The 19,419-nt window shown below is 35.7% G+C and overlaps 1 protein-coding gene across 1 annotated transcript; it reads left to right on the forward strand.

Annotated features, from left to right (window-relative positions):
- The first annotated feature begins 4,296 nt into the window (after positions 1-4,296).
- On the forward strand, positions 4,297-19,129 carry ALATS (Alanyl-tRNA synthetase). Its single transcript, XM_086600899.1, has 23 exons — positions 4,297-4,562; positions 4,648-4,886; positions 4,971-5,111; positions 5,334-5,480; positions 5,565-5,717; positions 7,292-7,421; positions 8,841-8,937; positions 10,157-10,277; positions 11,452-11,508; positions 12,472-12,522; positions 12,613-12,708; positions 13,950-14,051; positions 14,365-14,487; positions 15,365-15,508; positions 15,602-15,673; positions 15,765-15,840; positions 15,925-16,067; positions 16,163-16,271; positions 16,359-16,546; positions 17,619-17,708; positions 17,816-17,998; positions 18,463-18,639; positions 18,733-19,129. The coding sequence occupies exons 1-23, from the start codon at positions 4,328-4,330 to the stop codon at positions 18,802-18,804; spliced, it is 2,946 nt and encodes a 981-aa protein (XP_086457025.1). The 5' UTR covers positions 4,297-4,327; the 3' UTR covers positions 18,805-19,129.
- The last annotated feature ends 290 nt before the right edge of the window (positions 19,130-19,419 follow it).

Here is a 19,419-nt window from a genome sequence, read left to right on the forward strand (position 1 = left end):
AAAATGATTTCTGGCGCACTATTTTCTGTTAACCAAACTTCCAGACGTCATATCTACCACCACATACCTTGGAATACAACGAGGCCCATTGGGTTGGAAAGAAGACTAAGAAAACTCACTTTTTCATGTTTTGGCTAGAGTTTGAATCTAACCTTAACTAGGTGAAAACCCGATTCCAAACTAGGCACAGATTCGGCCAAAAAACAAACTCTACCCCAAAGCCCATCTAAATTAATAGAATCCGGTCCGCTTAAACTCAGCAGACCTGGTCCACACAAAAACTGATCAGGCCCAACTCAACAAAACTTAGGCCCAAAAGTAAAAACAAACTCAAGCCCACAAGTTTCTATTTCGGCCCAAGCCCAACTCAAACAAACACTTAAACAAAACAAGGCCGAGATCGAGCACTGAATCATTCTCTCGGTCATCTCTCCCAATTGCTCCTCCTCTACTGCCATGCCCGTGTGACCCCCAAACACACCGAAACAGTTCGATTTTGAACACCAACAAAAACCCAACATCTTGATCTAACCAAAACTCGATTCCCCTCACTTCCCAAAAACCGATCTCGATGCCATTAACACCCCTTCGGAGCTTCAACACCACCCCCAAACATTAACCAACGTATCCCATTCAACCAACAACCGACCGACATAACCAACAGTTCGATCAATACACAAAACAATTCAATACCGAAATCACTAATCAATTAATGACAGTTTATACAATAAAATCCAATCAAAGTTAAATAGGAATCAACAACATATAGATAAAGCACAAATCTTTTGATCTCATAAATTTATATTTTGAAATCGTCATGAGTTCATTATTTGATTTCTATAGATGTGAAACAGCTGTTCTTCGTATATATGACAATTTTTCTTTATTTAAACAGTAAAAACTAAAGATAAATTACCGACAGTACATATATTTACCAAAAATCTCGAATGTAATCCATACAGTTTAAATCATGTTTCAATCTGTATATAAAAATATTTACTCACTTCTGTTGTGTTTACGAGTGGCGTGAAAAATATAAACTTGAGAACGAAAAACACCACGGAATAATCGTCATAAAGCAATCCCAATAATCTTCTTCCTTCTCTTTGTTTTCCACCCTGTGTAAAACTCTCTCTCCCTCTATTAAAACTCTTCGTGTAAACTCCTGTGTAAACTTTTTTTTTTCAAAGTCCTCGAAAAACAGGGATGAAGGTTTATCTCTTTACCTACGGGGTTTCCTATCCTTAAATAATATTTATCCTATTTTTGTTTTATCTATTATTATTATTATTATTATTATTATTATTATTATTATTATGGTACTAGAATTAGGGTTTTAGGGTTTAGGGTTTAGGGTTTAGGAGAGAGGCATTATTAAGGCAAGAGATGAAATCCTCCCACAGTTATGTTGGCACATTGGATCAGGAAGTGAAATAGACATCTGGATGGATCCCTGGATACCGACCCTACCAAATAAAAAACTCTTTGGTCCTCGACCATCACATAGTCCCTACAAGAGAGTAGCATATCTAATAGACTCGGAAAACCACACGTGGAAAACAAATATTCTTGATAGACTCTTTCTTCCCAATATTGTGAGGGAAATTATGAAAATACCGCTTAGTCAAACTGAACATGTAGACACCATCAGATGGATGAGGGAACAAAATGGGGAACTGAGCATAACATTCTGTCTACAAATATCTCAGCACAAAGACAGTTGATAATGGGCTTAATCCTCAACACTGAAAACATATATGGAATATTGATACAGCAGAAAGAGTCAAGTTGTTCATCTGGAAAACCGTCACAAACAACCTTCCTACAAAGGAGAACTTGAGAAACAGGACTATTATCAACTCCGCAACTTGCCCACGCTGCAACAACTAGGTGTAATCTATTTCTCATGCACTTTTCCATTGCAATATGCTAAAGCACATCTGGTATGCTTATAAATTTTCCATTAGAACGGAACACTAGAACCAAACTGAATCGATCAACACTATTATTAATACTATTTTCTCTAACCTACATGAAAAAACCATTTTAAAAAACACTAAGTAATTTCACCACTATTATGTTTTCCATTTGGATTAGTAGAAATGACATTATTTTCAACCAAAAACAAACAAATGAATTCATCATTATATGTAGAGCTGAAACTTTCATTACATACAATGAAAAACCTTTTTCCAAAAACAAGTATTTACACATGTGGCCACAAATAAACAATAATTGGCACTACCTCACCATAGATGCTTCTTGGGATTGTAACACAAACCAAGTAGGAATAAGTTTTGCCCTATGGAATAACTTTGGTCACTGTATTGGTGCAGGACACAGTAGAGACACAACCTTCAACCCAGAAGAGGCTGAGGCACGAGCTATCCGAGGAGGACTAGACTTGACTAGGTGATTGCATATCCGATGTCTTGCCATTTTGACGGATTGCAAAAACTTAGTCGAAATTCTACAAAACAGAAAAACAAGTTTATCTTGGGGAGCTACCTCAGTGGCACATGATATTTACGCTTGTACTTCACTTTTGGATATTTGTACTTTTCACATTTTATTCGTATGGATTCTAATTTTGTAGCTCACGCACTAGCAAGTAAGGGTAGGCGAGCTCCTCATTTTGTTAGTTTGAATCCGGCTATAGCAACATCTCTGATTCAGCTATGTATGGATAATGTAAACTCTGTAGGAAGCACTTCCTAATTTTTAGAAGTGTCTTCTTTTTAACTAAAAAAGAAAAATAATAATAAATAAAAACACCCTATATACTTTGAGATTAAACATGGTATTTAGATTGGAGGCATTGGATTGAGGACTAAGGTTTCATTTTGGTGAGGTAAATGATTGTAAATCGGACATGTCGTGTTTTTTTTGAAAAAAACGCGTTTAAAACCCGAGATATTGGCAAGGCGTCTTGTTCCAGTTTAAAACCCGGGTTTTTTTAAAAAATGCGTTTTAAACTTAAAAAAACGTTTAAAACCCGAGATTTTGAAAATCTCCCGTTTAAAACTTTATTAAATTTTTTTTTAATAATAATCTAAAAGAAAGCGGGGCGATAAGAAAAAAGGGTTTTGGAGTTTACCTTTTTGAAGAGTGAGCGTTAGATTGACTTATTGAGACAGTTCTATTTTGCTTTGAACTTTTAATAATTGGAAATTTTAAAGTTATTAATTTATTTGTAGTACTTGATTATGCCATTATGGTTGGTAATTAGTAACATAATACAAAATATCCCGATATATCGCGATATTTGGGGATATCTATCCAGATTTCAGAGAAAGATATAAAAATATCATGATATGTTTAAAGATATATACGACTATAAATATCGTTGATATTTTGACGATATTTATGATATTTGAGGATATTTGGAGATATTTGGCGATATTTTGTGTATATAACATTTTTATTTAATATTTACTATTATATTTTAAATAAATATAAATAATGTATCATGATATATCAATAAATATCCACAATATCCACGATATTTATCGATATTTTGGATATATCAACGTTATTTACATGTGAAACAATGTCAAATATCCCTAAAGAGGAGGATATATCCACGATACATATCCAGAAATTAAATATCGATAAATACCTATATTCTGATATTTTGTACTATGATTAGTAATATTTTATTTAGAGTCGTGTTTTAGTACTGAATCTAAAACATCTAGTATTTAGATGAGTAATGATAATTTGATATTTTCATGTATTTGAATTTTGTTCGTTTATATTATTATTATTATTATTTTATTTTATGTGCTTATTCTTTTTTTCACTCTTATAAAAAATAACATCTTTATCTATTATATTCTTTATCATCGGTTTTTACCATTTCTTTTACGTATTATACGTTTTAAACCCGTATTTTATGCCCTACGTTTTTTTTTTTTTTTTTTTTTTTTCCTGAGACATTCCGTTTAAAATACGAACTAAGTTATTTTTTAAGTACACCGTTTTAAACCCGTACCGTACTTGGTGACAATGATTACAATATAAGATCCGTAGGAGGGAACAAAGAGCATTTGGGTTCGTGTTTTGGAGCATACACTTCCTATATACCATTCTACCAACCAATCAGATGTCTACATCGATTTAACTATAGCAGAACAAGAATCCTGGGAATTCAAGAGATTCGCGCTGCAATATGCCCATTATAGTCTGTCCGCCATGTACAAATCACAAAATTCGAAATGTTTGAGACATTGAAAATATCAGCCGATATTCCGACATTTAACATACCCTAAAGACCAAAAAAAGTAGAAAAAGCTTAATAAATAATAAATAAGGGAAAAAAAGATGGATGGGGGTGTGGAGAAGGTGCGTCAGTAAAACCAGTCATCACCTCTTTTCTTCTTCATCATCATCATCAACTAGAGTTAGGGTTAAGATGTCTGGAAACAATGAAGCTGAGAATTGGACAGGGAATAGAGTTAGGGAGACGTTTATAAAATACTTCGAGTCAAAGAAGCATGTTAATTGGGCATCTAGTCCTGTCGTTCCTGTTAATGATCCTACTCTTCTCTTCGCTAATGCAGGTTAGTTTTCCTATCCATTTATTTTGTAATTGTAATCCATTTAATTATATTTATCCAAAGTTTTAATTAATTAATATATCCACAGGTATGAATCAGTACAAGCCAATATTTTTAGGAACTGCTGATCCCAACACTGCGTTGAGTAAACTAACACGTGCTTGCAATACCCAAAAGTGCATACGAGCTGGTGGGAAACACAATGATTTAGATGATGTGGGGAAAGATACTTACCATCATACATTCTTTGAGATGCTTGGAAACTGGTCCTTTGGCGATTACTTCAAAAACGAGGCTATTACTTGGGCTTGGGACCTTCTCACGCAGGTTTATTATTTTATGTAGATATATAATTCATTTCTTTCATGTAGAGTTGTAGTTTTTTAATCTGACTGTCTTTTCTATTTATAGGTGTATAAACTACCTACAGATCGGATTTACGCCACCTATTTTGGTGGTGACGAGACATCAGGCCTTGCTGCTGATGATGAGGCCAAGGATATATGGCTAAGATTTTTGCCACCCGAACGTGTACTGCCTTTTGGTTGTAAGGTAAACTTGACGGCTTCTTTTGTGATTTACTTCAATTTTTTCCAATATGTTCACGATAAAACCTTTTGATCATTATATGTAAGAGTTTCTCATATGTGTATCTACGTGCTCAATTTGATATTGTTTCTAGTTGTGGAGTGACCACTTTCATTTATCAATGGCTCATTTCATTGACTCAGTAAAAGGTGGTTTTATGTTAATTTGTGTGAATTATTATAATAGGATAATTTCTGGGAGATGGGTGATACCGGTCCATGTGGGCCATGCACAGAAATACATTTTGATAGAATTGGTGGTCGGGATGCTTCTTCGTTGGTCAACAACGATGATCCCACGTGCATTGAAATATGGAATCTTGTATTTATTCAGGTATAGGTCTGCCGATTCTTTCCTTTAATTAGATTGATTTTTTCTGTTTATTATTTACTTTATAATCTGTGTCTATACTTGCAGTTCAATAGGGAAAGTGATGGCTCTTTGAAACCTCTCCCTGCAAAACACGTTGACACTGGACTGGGATTTGAACGTTTGACATCAATTCTCCAGAATAAAATGAGCAACTATGATACTGATGTCTTCATGCCCATTTTTAATGCTATACAACAAGTATGGTGATGATTCTATAAATCTTTCATTTCATTTTTTTTTGTCTTATCCATATATGAATTAGCTGATTGTTTCTCCTTAGACTGTCTTAAGGATCCACACAAGTTCTAAATGACATACAATTGAATTGATTATCTATGCGGATGCTGAATATAATCTACTGATTGTTATATTCTTGCTGTTGAATTCTATGCTTTCCCCCCTCCTTGGTTGATAAGCCTGGATTTGACCCTCCAAGGCGACAACGTCACAAAGTACTAAAGTTTCATATACAAAAGATATGAAAGTAGCTTTGAGAGAGTTTCTTATATTACTTTTGACTTCTGGAAAGTAGTACTTATGCGAGAAGAATCTTCCAGTTTCGTAGTATTAACTTTGTGAATTATGTCACACTTGTTGGCATATTTCTAAACACTTTTTCAGTGAAAGACCCACCCATTCTTGTCATCTTTTCAACTTATTTCTGGCTTATTAAGTATTAACTAGTGGATTTAATTAGTAAAAATAAATTATAGTTATCATTTCTTGGTCATCCATGTATTTGATGGTAGGTGCAGTACACCAACAGACTTCCTTGTCTTTTGTTACAACAAGCACATAGGACCGATGTGATGTTGGTGCATAATTCATAGATAAAATCAAACATTTGATATGGAAGACAAGTTGTGAAGTAAATAGGCTGTAAATGCATGTTGGTTACTACTAGGCTCTGTTGCATGGGTACGCCCTAATTTCCTCTGTATCGCGTACCTGTGTCTGTACGGACACGGACACCCAGACACAAGCAAAACAGTACCCTAATTCTCAGATCTCGCCGTGTCCAAATCGTCGTACCCGTGTCCAAACCAGACACTCCGTCCTGTACCCATGCAACACAGCTACTAGGGCAAGTGAGTGCATGTTTTCTCAAATAATCAAGTTAATGTGAAGGTGACAACTCTCAAAATGTTCAACATTGAATATTATAAACATGGATTGTGGTACTTGCTTGGACTAAGTTTGGATTGTAGAACAAAATGCCGAGAAATTTTAAAGAATCTGCCTGCATTTCAGGTTTTAAACATCTGAATTTTTTTGACATATCAGTATGTTTACCACTTTACGTCTCAATTTTTGTTGAAAGTATGGTTTGTGTGGGTAGCAAAATTTTATCCTGAAATGGCATTTTGTTCTATGGTTTGGATGCTAAATGAGCAACATTGCATTTTGTAAGTTGTGCTAAGTATGATACTGGAAAACCAAGCTAGTATTATTGGTGTGAGGAAACATGTTTGAGGTAAATGTAATGTTTCTTGTCGCAGTAAGACTTTTGGTACTATTCTTATTTCTTAATCATCAAAAAAATTAAAACATTCTTGTTGGCATGTATTAATTGGTACTGCTGATGTGTATTCAGCTACACCTTGTTCATGGTAATCACATAATTTGCTTGTTTTGTAATGCTTTAATCAAGCAGTGTAGGTTCAGTAAGATTATTCTTATATTCTGTCTTTTGCATATACCCCTACTCAATGTCATTGAATTCATTTTGCATTTTTTGTTGCTTGAGTATTTTATTCTCAATTTGTTTGTAGGCAACGGGTGCTAGAACATACTCTGGGAAAATTGGCGCAGATGATAACGATAAAGTTGACATGGCTTATAGGGTTGTGGCGGATCATATAAGAACTCTTTCAGTTGCCATTGCTGATGGATCCTGTCCAGGTGAAATATCTAGACCTTCAAATATACTTTTTTACTTGTTCAATTACTCTTTTATGTTTGTTAGTGAACTTTTTTGCTTGATCCATATCCAGTACAAACCTCTAATTGCTGGCGTTTGCATCGGTGTAATGTAGTTGGTTTTGATCTGAAAATGAAGAGCAATCTGCAATATGTTTGCAGTGGAAAAGTTATTTCTTGTTTGAGGAATAGAACAATAAATTATGTGTACTGGACTAGTTTGAGAATTATGCACTTGTACTCTTTTTGATTTCACACTTGGTTAGCAGTCAGCTAGCCAACAAGGTTTCTATGTATTACTCGACAAGAATTGGTTTTAGTTGTGGAAATATGTCTAGCAGTAAACCTTTTTCAGATTAATGGGAAGAAGAGGTTGAACTGCAGCATGTCTTAGATAGTTAATCGTCCAGAAAAGCCTCTGTTTGGGCCTCCTTTGCTACTGAAGTGTTTGTAGATTTGTGAAGCGTTTATAAAACACTTTGTGGGAAGATGGGGAGATATTATGTATAGAGATTCTTGAGTAGTGGACTTGTAGAATAGTATTTGAGTGCGTTTTATTTATTTATTTATTATTTTTTTGATAATTGTAATTGTAGGTTTTCTTGACCTACTTCTTTACTTCTAATAAAATATTTAATTTGCTGATCCAAAAAAAAAAGCTCTGTTTGGCGTTATAGTATAGTGGTTGGAAGAATGACCATTAGCGACTCTATGCCAGTTCCTTAGACTCTAAAGGTTTTGTAAAGGCGATTCACCATTATACTAGAAGTGTTCAGGTTATAATTGTCTTCCGAACCATGGATCATAAATGCATGGGGGCAAGTAGAATCTGTGCAGATGGCCAGCCCTTTCTATTATTCTGCCCAAGACCCAATCTTCCTCTTTTCAAGGCAGGCCAAAATCTACTACCTTTGCCGTCTGGCTTTTGTTGACCATAGAAGAGGCTCTGCAATCTTGGTAAGCTTTTTGGGACATTATCCCACTCTTGGTGTGAACCCAACCTTATGTAGAGCCTTGATGATGGTGCAACCTCCATTTCTTGTTCAAGGCCTCAAACATTCTGTAGTTCCTCTGCAAATAGTTTTGCTATATCTTACATTTGTGCTAAGCAAAAACTTGATCAATTTTTTTGGTTTGTTTTATTTTTTGGTGATGTTAGCTTTAGGCTTTGTTAGGGATTCCCCCCTCCCCCATCTTTGATAAGAATATTTGTGTAAACATGAGAAGTACAGTAGATTAAACTCGTTGACATTACTATTTTTGTTGGACTGTGACTTTTAAAATGCAATGTTCTTCTTGTATATAATTATTCGTACCATCGTAATGCTTCATTGCCTCATTGACGTTGCTTTATACGTTAATGTAATTGTAGCATCCTAATAATTATTATACAATGGATAGGTAACGAGGGCCGGGAATATGTTTTAAGACGTATACTTAGGCGAGCTGTTCGTTATGGAAATGAAGTCCTGAAGGCTAAAGAAGGTTTCTTCAGTGGGTAAGTATTCTCCTTGTGCTTTATGATACCAGATTCAATGTCTCCAAAGTATTGATACCGGAACTATACTAAAACCAATATAATATTTTTTTCCATTTCCTATGTGGTTATTAATTTTCATTGACATCTGATTTTTCTTTTTTTTTTAAAAAAAGGGGCTAACACGTTAAAGGGGTGCAACATGAGGAATAGATACAAATCCCCATGTTGGATATAATGCTCATATATCATATTTCTAACGAAGCCCTCATTTTTATGGTGCGTGTGTATTACCCAACACGATGATCCTTATGAAATTGGACACAGGGACACAGGCACACAGGCACAACTAATTACAAAGGAAAAGGTTACCTTACATAACTAATTCTTGGGCTCAAGACCTTACAAAGCGCATTCTTACAAATAAATAACTATAAAGTGGCATATCATGGAGTTCTAACTATGTCACTAGATTATTTTCTTTGTCTTTTAGGGTATAGAAGAAACCCTATCCTGAAATCGTATGCAATTGTATGTGTCCAACACGAGTTGCCATGTGTTTGTTTGTCCCGACACTGATATTTTTAAGAATCTGAAGTGTTTTTCGCCATCAGTAAGATCTAGATTGTACTTATTACCATTAAAAGGGAAAGGACAGAACTCTTTCGAATATATAGGTTGTTGCTTCCATCCAAGCATATGAAACTTGACTAGTTGCCACCCAAGTGACCTTGTGGCCTCCACGTCTCACGAGTAGTACCAACTCTATGAAGACTCACTTTTACTTTGGTCCACCTAGGAAGGCATATCATCATACACCTTCTGCTGTGTGTTTTGAATGTAACCAGAGGCATTTCTCATGCAAGATCTTGATGTTCCTCTTAGTGCTCTTTTCTTCAAAAGGTTACTCTTCCTGTGGTTAAGCGTTAGAGAAATACATGTATATAATGAATGAGTCTTTTTTGTTCTCTTGGGAGTCAACATTGTGAGGGAGGGCTTATTGGGGGTATTCTTATTGGTTGTTTTTACTTCTCTTTTTTGCTGGTAGATCTGAATTGTAGTACGATATCTCATCCTATATGGCACTCTTCTTTATCTCATTATGTATGGTATTGAATGTTTAATCACTCACGCACCCCACAGAAAAAGAAAAAAAGAAATATAAATAAAAAGGAAGAATCAAGTGATGGCTTTTCATTGTTATTGAAACTGTATGTACCCTATCTTTTGTTGTTTCTAGGCTTGTACCTGTTTTCGTGGAATTAATGGGAGGCATCTTTCCAGAACTGAAGCAACATGAAGTCAACATCAAAGAAATTATTGCGGATGAAGAAGCAAGTTTTGGAAAGACGTTACTTAAGGTAGTTATGACGACCTCAGTATCTTTCTCTTTGATCCATTTATGTATACTCTCTTGTTTCTCTTTGATCCATTTTTTTTCCTTTTTAAGATGGTGATAGTTTTTTCACTATGAAACATTTGGAGTGATGGAACATACCTACGTAAATATGTTTGTCCACGTATATTAGCCCAGCCACACACTCTTTCACATCCCAGACCCTTGCTATGTACCATCTTGTTTGGAAATATTTCCAAGCACACAATTACTACAATTCACGATTCTGCATTACAAAAATATGCATACAACACAGTATTAGTGCGGTAATTTATTTTAAAGGAAACTAACCCTGTTGTTTGAAATAACAAAAAAACGAAAACTACCATTGGCCATTACCTAATTCATCTTGTAGGTTCACCGAAGAGCCGTCTGTAAATAATCCTGTGTGGATAGCCAATAGAGGGTTGCAGTGACATTTCTGGACTGTTAACTTTTCTTTCAAAAGTGAAAACAACTTTGTGTGTGTGTTATTTTGTGTTAGTGTCGTGTGCGTGTGGCAGATTTGTATAATAGAGTAAATAATTTGCAGCCACAATCAGACATTCTACTGCTTGCGTTTAAACAAATTTGTTTATTAGTATATATAATTAGAGCAACAATATCAATCTTACCTGCAGACAAACTGACGATCTAATGATTGCATCCGAAAGGATTTGTGTGGTATGATATCCAATTTGAGCAGAAGTATCAACCATACCCAAGTTTGGTGTATGCATTTGTGCATCTTCCACATTGCAGCTAAATTGCCTTCTACAAAGGAATAGTAGCCTGCAGGTCCAACGGTGTTACTAAAATGCCTATGCTATGCTTTTTCAATTAAATTGCCATAGTTGTTTGCAAAATGGTTTACACCATGAAAAACACTCTTAACAGAAGCCAATTTACAATTCATGTAAAGTTTTAGTTCCGTGAATTAGAATGTAAACATGCTAGAGAGTCATTGCAATTAACTTGTAGATCTGGTGCCGGTGTTAACTCACAAGTACCGGTCGATCTAATGTGTTGACATGTAAATAGCGTGAATTTTAATCTTTTAGATGTTGAAATTTTTGAAAAGTTATATGTCAGCCCAACGCATAAATAATGTGAATTTTATCTCTCTCTCTCTCTTCCCTGACCATTTTTTTGTCCTTCAGGGGATTGAGAAGTTTAAAAAGGCTGCACAGGATGTGAAGGAAGTTTTGAGTGGTCAGGCAAGTATATATTTGTGTTATTGCTTTGGTTTTGCTGCTTCTACCTGTAATATATTGGTGGTTACATTGTGTCTTTGCCTTTGTTTACTCCCATTTTTCTTGGTGTTTCGTTGTTCACGTTATATATTTTTGTATTAGTTCTTTATGTTGTATAACTAAGAGGTAATTCTGTGCATTCTTGCAAGTTTGTCAAGAATCTAAAAGTGCAAATGCAACAATATACATGGTTTTCTTTTCCTGTTTTGGCTCCTCTTGGTTGATGGTTGTGTTGTATTGGGGACTGAGTTTTTGGAAGAGAGTAATTAAATCTAAATTTTAGGAATTCAATTGTGGGGGTGAATAACACTGAGAAAAGGGGGTGTAATTGTGGCTCTTGCCTCTAAACCCTTATAGAGAAAAGGGGGTGTAATTTTGAAACTCCTCTAAACCCTTATAGAGACCCTCAATTTTGTTTGGGTAATCGTAGAGCATTAGATTTTTGGAGGATGTCTACATTGTTGTTAAACCCATGTGTTTTTTATATGCCTGAGTAATGGTCTTGCGATTTCATAATCATTAATAGTTGTCATCTTGGATGGGGTTCGGTTCGTAAGTGCATGTCAAATCAGGTCTTGCTGCTGTAATCGCAAGTGTAACATCATTCTTTCTGTGAAACCAGATAAGATATTTTGATTTGGACTATCGGCAAGAATGGGAGATACTCATCTTCTTTGTTTGTTTTTTTTTCCTTTTGCGGTCTCGCATCCCGGAAAACCAACTTTTGCAGTGGTTCCTAGATTTTTTTTCTTCTTCTATTTACATATGAATAATTTGAACCTTCTCCAAGGTTTCACATTGTTTTGTTTCATTTGGTGTTTGTCTTAGTATTTTAGTTGATCCAAGCAGCTCCTCTTCATTTGGGTTAAAGTTTTTGGGTAGATTTTGGCTTTGGCATAACCAACTGAAAATTTCTTTTGCTGACAGGATGCCTTTATTTTATGGGACACTTTTGGCTTTCCTTTGGATCTCACTCAGGTGCATAGAATGTATTGTAGTTGTAATCCTTGCATTGTTTCCTTTTGTGGGGGATGGTAATGTATATATGACACATTTTCTTTCTATCAGTTGATGGCAGAAGAACTAGGTCTATCAGTTGATGTGGAGGGTTTTAATATTGCCATGGATGAAGCAAGAGAAAGATCAAGGAATGCTCAGACTAAGGTATATGCTTTGTTGGTTAAATCAGTTATTATCATGTTTGAGTCAGTTGTATTCCTGCACTTCTTATATGACAATCTGTCTTACCTGACATCGTAGTAACTCCTGCCAGAAAGAAAAAGAACCCTTAAAGAACACATGCTGTGAATCACAGTATGAGCATGAATGCATGATTTCCCATTTACAGTGAAAATTATTGTTTTGTAACATTGCCCCCTCATGTCTCATTTATTACTTGTGTGGGAGTGACTAGTGAGAAACATCCACTAATTGGGTTCTCTTTTGCCTTCTCTGTGTTTAAACTGAGCTATGATCAGGTAGACCAACACCCACCCAGATATGCCAAACTTACATAGTTGTAAATTCATTTAATTGGATTTAACATAGTTAATTAATAATTATATATGAGTAACATCATTTTGCGAAAAATTTGACTAAAAACACACTCAACGTGCGTGTGCAGTAAACTAGTAAGTGATATAAAGAATGGGCAACCCTGGAACATTTGAGCCCACATATCTTGATGCTGTATTTGGGGTTTGGATGGCTAGTTGTTCACAAGTAAAACATTTCATTGAAATTTTCAGTCCTCATAATTAGAACATTTTAGTTGTAATATCAAATCTTATTTTATATTTTTATACTAGAATATGCCCCGTGCCTTAAAGGCACTCATCAGCTCTCCTTCGGCACGCTTTGGTTGAAAGCAAATTGTTGTATAAATCTTTTATGTTTTAAACGGTCTCCACTATTAAGCAACAAAAGAAAGTGGCCTAATGGTTAGCTGCTTGTGATTCCCTTTCTAGGATTCAAGTCCCTATAGTGCACATTTTAGTTTTAGACTTTAACATAGAAGGAAAAGAAAGAAATAATAAAAAGAAGCAAATGACCTTTGGATAACTCAAACCCGCGACCTGACCTTGACGGAACGGCTCATCTATCTGCTGGTACAAATGAGCTGATATGCAATTCATAACTATTAATTATCAACGACCGAAAACACAAATCTCGAGGAAGATAAACACACACTAGTCGTTCACTTGTTAAATTCAATCTGAACTGTTTTTTGACTCTGCCTAAATGTTATTTTGTCTTTTAGTGCTAGAAAAAGCGCATCATATTAGATAGATTATTAGTTACTGGATATCATGTTTAATCTCTATGTGATGAAGGACCTTTACTCTTTCTTGCTGAATTTATTATATATTTATCTTGTGCCTTGTGCTTGTTTTACTAATTTACAGCAAGCTGGCGGTGCTCTTATAATGGATGCTGATGCCACCTCTGAGTTGCATAGGACAGGAATTGCTCCAACTATTGATAGCAGCAAGTTTACATGGTTCCAGGTTAGTGATGTACCTTCTTTTGGGATAAGTGTAGTGATTTAAATCCAGGTTATGTTACATAAATTCCAAGGATGTTACAAAGAGAGTTATTAGTGGGGCATATGAGATGCAAACTCTCTGAAGAATGCAAGGTTGCGCGATGCATTTTAGCTCATAGCCACATTAAATGTTGATCATTCAGTGATTGTTGTTTTCTTGTGGTTTAAATGAAAAAAGAAATGTTCTTTTACTGGATACTTTTCATATCGAAATTAGTATCTTAGCAACTTAGTAAGTTTGATTCTACTTTCTTTGATTTGAATATTGATTCTAGGATCACACAAGTGTAATAAAAGCAATTTACAACGGTTCTAAGTTCGTGAAGAGTGCTACTTCCGGTGAAGAAGTTGGTCTTATTTTGGAATCCACTAGTTTCTATGCTGAACAAGGTGGCCAGGTATTGAACACCATTCCACACCTCCACTAGTTTCGTTTTTAGTTTTTGCGTTCTTCATTTATGTTATTTGATGGATTGAACTGTTATTGCTTGTTGAATAACTACAAAAATGGAAAAGGGGGAAGCATCTACATGACCTAACATGTCTTCCTGGATTTTGGAAGGGATCCCTTTCAACATGTAAACACCATTTAGAAGGGCCGTAGGACAACTCACCAACTTAAAGCAAGTTCCTCAAAACATTGACCCTCCTTTCATTAAAGAGAAGTAGAGACACTTCAAGCCATTGGAGACCATAATAATGTTATCAACCTTTAGAAGCCATCATTAGTGGAAGGCATGGGGAAAGTGTGGAGTATTTTAATGCATGCTGATCGCAGTTACTTGTGTCTGAGCACCAAAGCAATGTATTGTTCTTTGGTTTTCTTTTTTATATCAGGCAAAGTAGCGTACTCTTTGAAATTGTATAATGTATACTTTGTACATTGTATATTGTATCCATTAACTAAATTTTGTGTAAAAACAACAATATATATTGCAGTCCAGTGAATAATTCTTATGGCAAGTCAAGATTAACAGTTCATTGTTGTCCTTCTTAACGGGTGAGATACAAGGATACCTTTATATGAACTATGCGATGTATCTTATTCATTTGTGTAGTATCCAACTATTCTGTCTTCTATTATAGAGGTGACATAATTACAGTCCATTAAATAGCATTGAAACATACCTGGCGCAGTCTTGGGTAGAGTTATTCAACTTTGGCTTATGTTGTAATTGGCATCCATGAATCATCTTTTTTATCATGCTGATTGATTTCATAATCATAATTGCCGAATACATTGCTATAATGTTGCTTGGTTCATTTGATAAATAGATATTTGATACTGGCTCTCTAGAAGGCTCCTTTGGGCTGTTTAAAGTTAGCAATGTTCAAGTTTATGGAGGGTTTGTTCTCCACATTGGTTCTATTGTTAGCGAATGTGGCAAAAGCTTAGTTGGAGATGAAGCAATTTGCAAGGTGAGATACTTAGTCGACTTTCTACCCCTTTATTTTCTGTCTATTATGCTCCTTCATTTTCATTCATTTTTCACATTGCTTGTTGGCATGCAGGTAGATTACAAAAGGCGTGCTCTCATTGCCCCAAACCATACATGTACACACATGCTAAACTATGCTCTCCGGGTATGCCACATACTTTTGCTATAACACTCTGATTTAATCGTGTAATCTTCCTACATCTGGTTCAATAAAGTCTCATCTGTCACGAATGCAGGAAGTACTTGGTGATCATGTGGACCAAAAAGGCTCCCTAGTTCTCCCTGAAAAGTTGCGTTATGATTTCTCCCATGGTAATAATGATGAAGTTTTACTGCTTATTTTACTCTTTTAAGGACACGTGTAATCTCATGAAATTACATATTATGATTCAACAGGCAAGCCCGTTAAACCTGATGAATTGAAGAGAATCGAGTTAATCGTGAACAAGCAGATCCAAGATGAATTAGAAGTATTTGCAGCAGAGGCAACCCTTGCTGATGCAAGGCGAATAGTTGGCTTACGAGCAGTATTTGGAGAAGTATGCTGCTTTTTCTCGTACATAGGAATCTGGTTTCTCAATTATTTTTAATTCAATAAGCAACCATTTACTAGTTTGTTTTTCTGTCGATATAGGTTTATCCTGACCCAGTTAGGGTCGTGGCAATTGGTAGGAAAGTGGAAGAACTCCTGGCCAATCCAGACAATAAGGAATGGTTATCTATCTCAACAGAACTTTGTGGAGGTTGATGGCATTGAAGAATTTTGTGCTTGTTACTATATGGCCTTGTGTTTACTGTTTATTGACTGTTTGCTTTGTGGATATATTCAGGGACCCATATATCAAATACACGAGAAGCTAAAGCGTTTGCTCTTCTATCTGAGGAAGGAACTGCTAAGGGCACTCGAAGGATAACTGCTGTTACAACTGATTACGCATTTAAGGCCATGGAGTTGGCTTGCTCACTTGATCAGGAAATAAGTGATGCGTCCAAGGAAGAAGGGAGTGTTTTGGAGAAGGTAACTGCTTGTGGTTTCCCCATTCTATGCTCTGAAAAACCTAATACCCATGTCATGTTTGATATCTGGAATCTGTCGTACATACTTACATGTCAGTTCATAACCATTTTTTACATTAGTTCTATGGACTATGGAGTACTAAAGCCAGTTTGAGCTTATAATTGTTTAATCAGCTGTTGGAGGAAAGGGAATAGGGCCCTGGGAGTAGGTAGCATTTATATATACATAACTAAGTTACAAACTTCAGATGTCAAGCACCTCATTGCCATCTTAGAGGGAAAACAATCTTTTTCTGCAGTCATAGCAGATTGGCAAACCAAAACAGTTACCCATCCCAAGGTAGTGGAAAAGTTCATTTGGGATGGAGGCTCAAACTTGTAGCGAAACATGATTCAGGATTTATAAGTATGATTAGTTCTGAATTTGACCACTTTCTGTGTGTGGGTGGGGAAAGGGGGGAGTTTGATCCCTTCCACAAGTGTCAGTGAACCTCTAATCAATTAGTAGATTTGAAATTGAGTATGGATACACATGATCAGTAGCATCTTCCAAATATTCGCATAATTGATTGTAAACTCTCGGGATAAGATTATATTTTCTTTTAGTTATTACTTTTAAAGAAAAACTACCTGGGAGGAGTTAGGAACAGGAATAGGGAGAAGTGAAATGGGCCATCATAAATGGTGTATTATTTTGTGATTTGTAATGGAAAAATTGTGAGGATATGTGCTGAAAAGTTTGTGATTCAGAAAAGTATCTTGACCATTGGTCATTCATATTTTGCAATCGTAGTGTATGTTAGATTATACTCGTGACCTTGCCTAGTTTATTGCATGTGATAACATTCCTTAGTGCAATCACAACTTCACAAGGCATGCCTTTAAGGATACTAATTCTGATCCGTACTTCCGGTATCGTACAGTGCATCCATGTGAATTATTTCTCAGTTCAGACCACATGGCATAATTTATAATTTAAGTCATGATTAAGAAACTAATAGTTGTCTGAATCTTGACTGCTATGCTTTAGTGAAACATATGATTAAAATTGAAATGTTTTTGTTTCTCACCAGAAAGTAGCTTCCCTGAAAAGTCGTATAGAACGAGCAGCTATACCAGCATCAATGAAAACTGATTTGCGAACCAGGATCTCCCAACTTCAGGTAGTGCAGCAAGTCCAGACCTTTTTCATCTTTCTTCCTGTGCACCTTCCTTTTATCTTCCAAAAATCATCTTGTAATGGATTAACTAAGAATTTTACTTTTGACAGGATCAAGTTACAAAAGCACAAAAGGAGATAGCTAAAGAAAACATTAAGAAAGCTATCAAGGACACAACAGAGATTGCAGAGATTGCTATTAAAGATAACAAATCCTTCTGCATCTCTCTTGTTGATGTTGGTTTGGACGCTACAGCAGTTCGTGAAGCTGTCCTGAAAGTCGTGGAACAGAAGGTTGGTTACAGTTTGTGGTCTTCAAGTAATCTGTCTTTATTTTGTATTCTGTGAAACGTTCAGTTATTGGTCATGCTGTCTTTACACGTTACAGACGCTGTTCCCCTTTAATTTAGCCCTACTAGATTGAAAGAAATCCTATTCCAGTACCGTACTTAAGCGAAAACGATAGTGTATATCCCTGAAGCTTGAAGTCAAACAGATAAAAGGGGCTAATTGTCTGTGAGGATGATCTTTATGTTGTAGAGGCCATACCTACCAAAAATCATCCATTCATATTTCAACTCCTCTCAGTTGTACCTTGAAATGCATGTCGTTTTTAATGTTTTATTTTAGTATCTTCACAAAAAATCAGCTCGTTTGATTGTCTACTTTTTTTTAAAGGGTGTTACAAAATTAAAAAAATTAAGGGTGTTAGATTAATCCTAAACTTAGTTCACTGATCATCTTGATAAAATGTGCAGAAAATACCAATTATGGTATTCAGTGCAGATGAAGCCACTAACAAGGCCGTGGTATATGCTGGAGTTCCAGAGAATGATCAGAAGAAGGGATTAGAGGTGTCAGAGTGGTTGACGGCAGCTTTGGCGCCTATTAAAGGGAGGTGCGGTAAAGGAAAGAATGGTTTTGCTCAAGGCCAGGTAAGTAACTTTCATTTGGGTATTTATAGAGAAATTTGGCGAGCCTGATCATATATGTGGTCCCCTAAATTCTGTTGATGTTTTATCTTTCAGGGAACAGCTGCATCACATTTAAAAGAAGCCATTGATGTGGCTACAGAAATGGCCTCACTGAAGTTGAGCTGACAAGTCTGTTAGATTTGGTCTGCTGCAGATGCATTCAAATTGGATACTCAACCAAAGTTGTGTTGATGAAGAAATTTGAAGCAGTGGATGTAATGCTCTACAGCGATGCATTTTTTTCATTTTTTTCCAAGATGGTCAAAAGAATGTGCAAGTAAGTTTAGTGCATTGTATTGGTTCTTGATCTATTGATTAATGTAGATACAGAGAATAGAAACTTTAACTTGGATGGTGAGGATCGATTGCAACCCTCTTTATCTTGTTTCTCTTTTCTTGTGACGTTTTTCTTTCATTCTTAAATGGAGCAGTGAACCGTAACCTTAACTTATCAAGATGTATCTAATAGAGATTGTTCTACACGATGACATTCATTATGATGACGATAGGAGGCCAAAAGTAGTGTTAATGGTGCTCAATAGTTTCACATGTACCATGGAGTTGGCATGGTACATACCTAGTGCTTCTATATTAGAATATGTCGCAGCGTATATTCATATATCAACTTACCGGCAAAGTTTTGATATATTAAAAACCGTTACAGTAGTCGGGTCAGAATCAAGGGACGGAGTCACGATTCTAAGTAAGGGGGTGCGAGATTATGTGCACACTCTACTCCAC

The sequence above is a fragment of the Coptis chinensis genome, chromosome 3 (genome assembly GCF_015680905.1).
Source record: "Coptis chinensis isolate HL-2020 chromosome 3, ASM1568090v1, whole genome shotgun sequence".
Classification (NCBI taxonomy): Eukaryota; Viridiplantae; Streptophyta; class Magnoliopsida; order Ranunculales; family Ranunculaceae; genus Coptis; species Coptis chinensis.

Coding starts and splice junctions, on each gene's coding strand:
- ALATS (XM_086600899.1), top strand. CDS start 4,328: ATGGGGGTGTGGAGAAGGTGCGTCAGTAAAACCAGTCATCACCTCTTT. Junction 5,718..7,291: donor TTTTTAATGCTATACAACAA/GTATGGTGATGA, acceptor ATTTGTTTGTAG/GCAACGGGTGCTAGAACATA. Junction 12,709..13,949: donor CAAGGAATGCTCAGACTAAG/GTATATGCTTTG, acceptor ACTAATTTACAG/CAAGCTGGCGGTGCTCTTAT.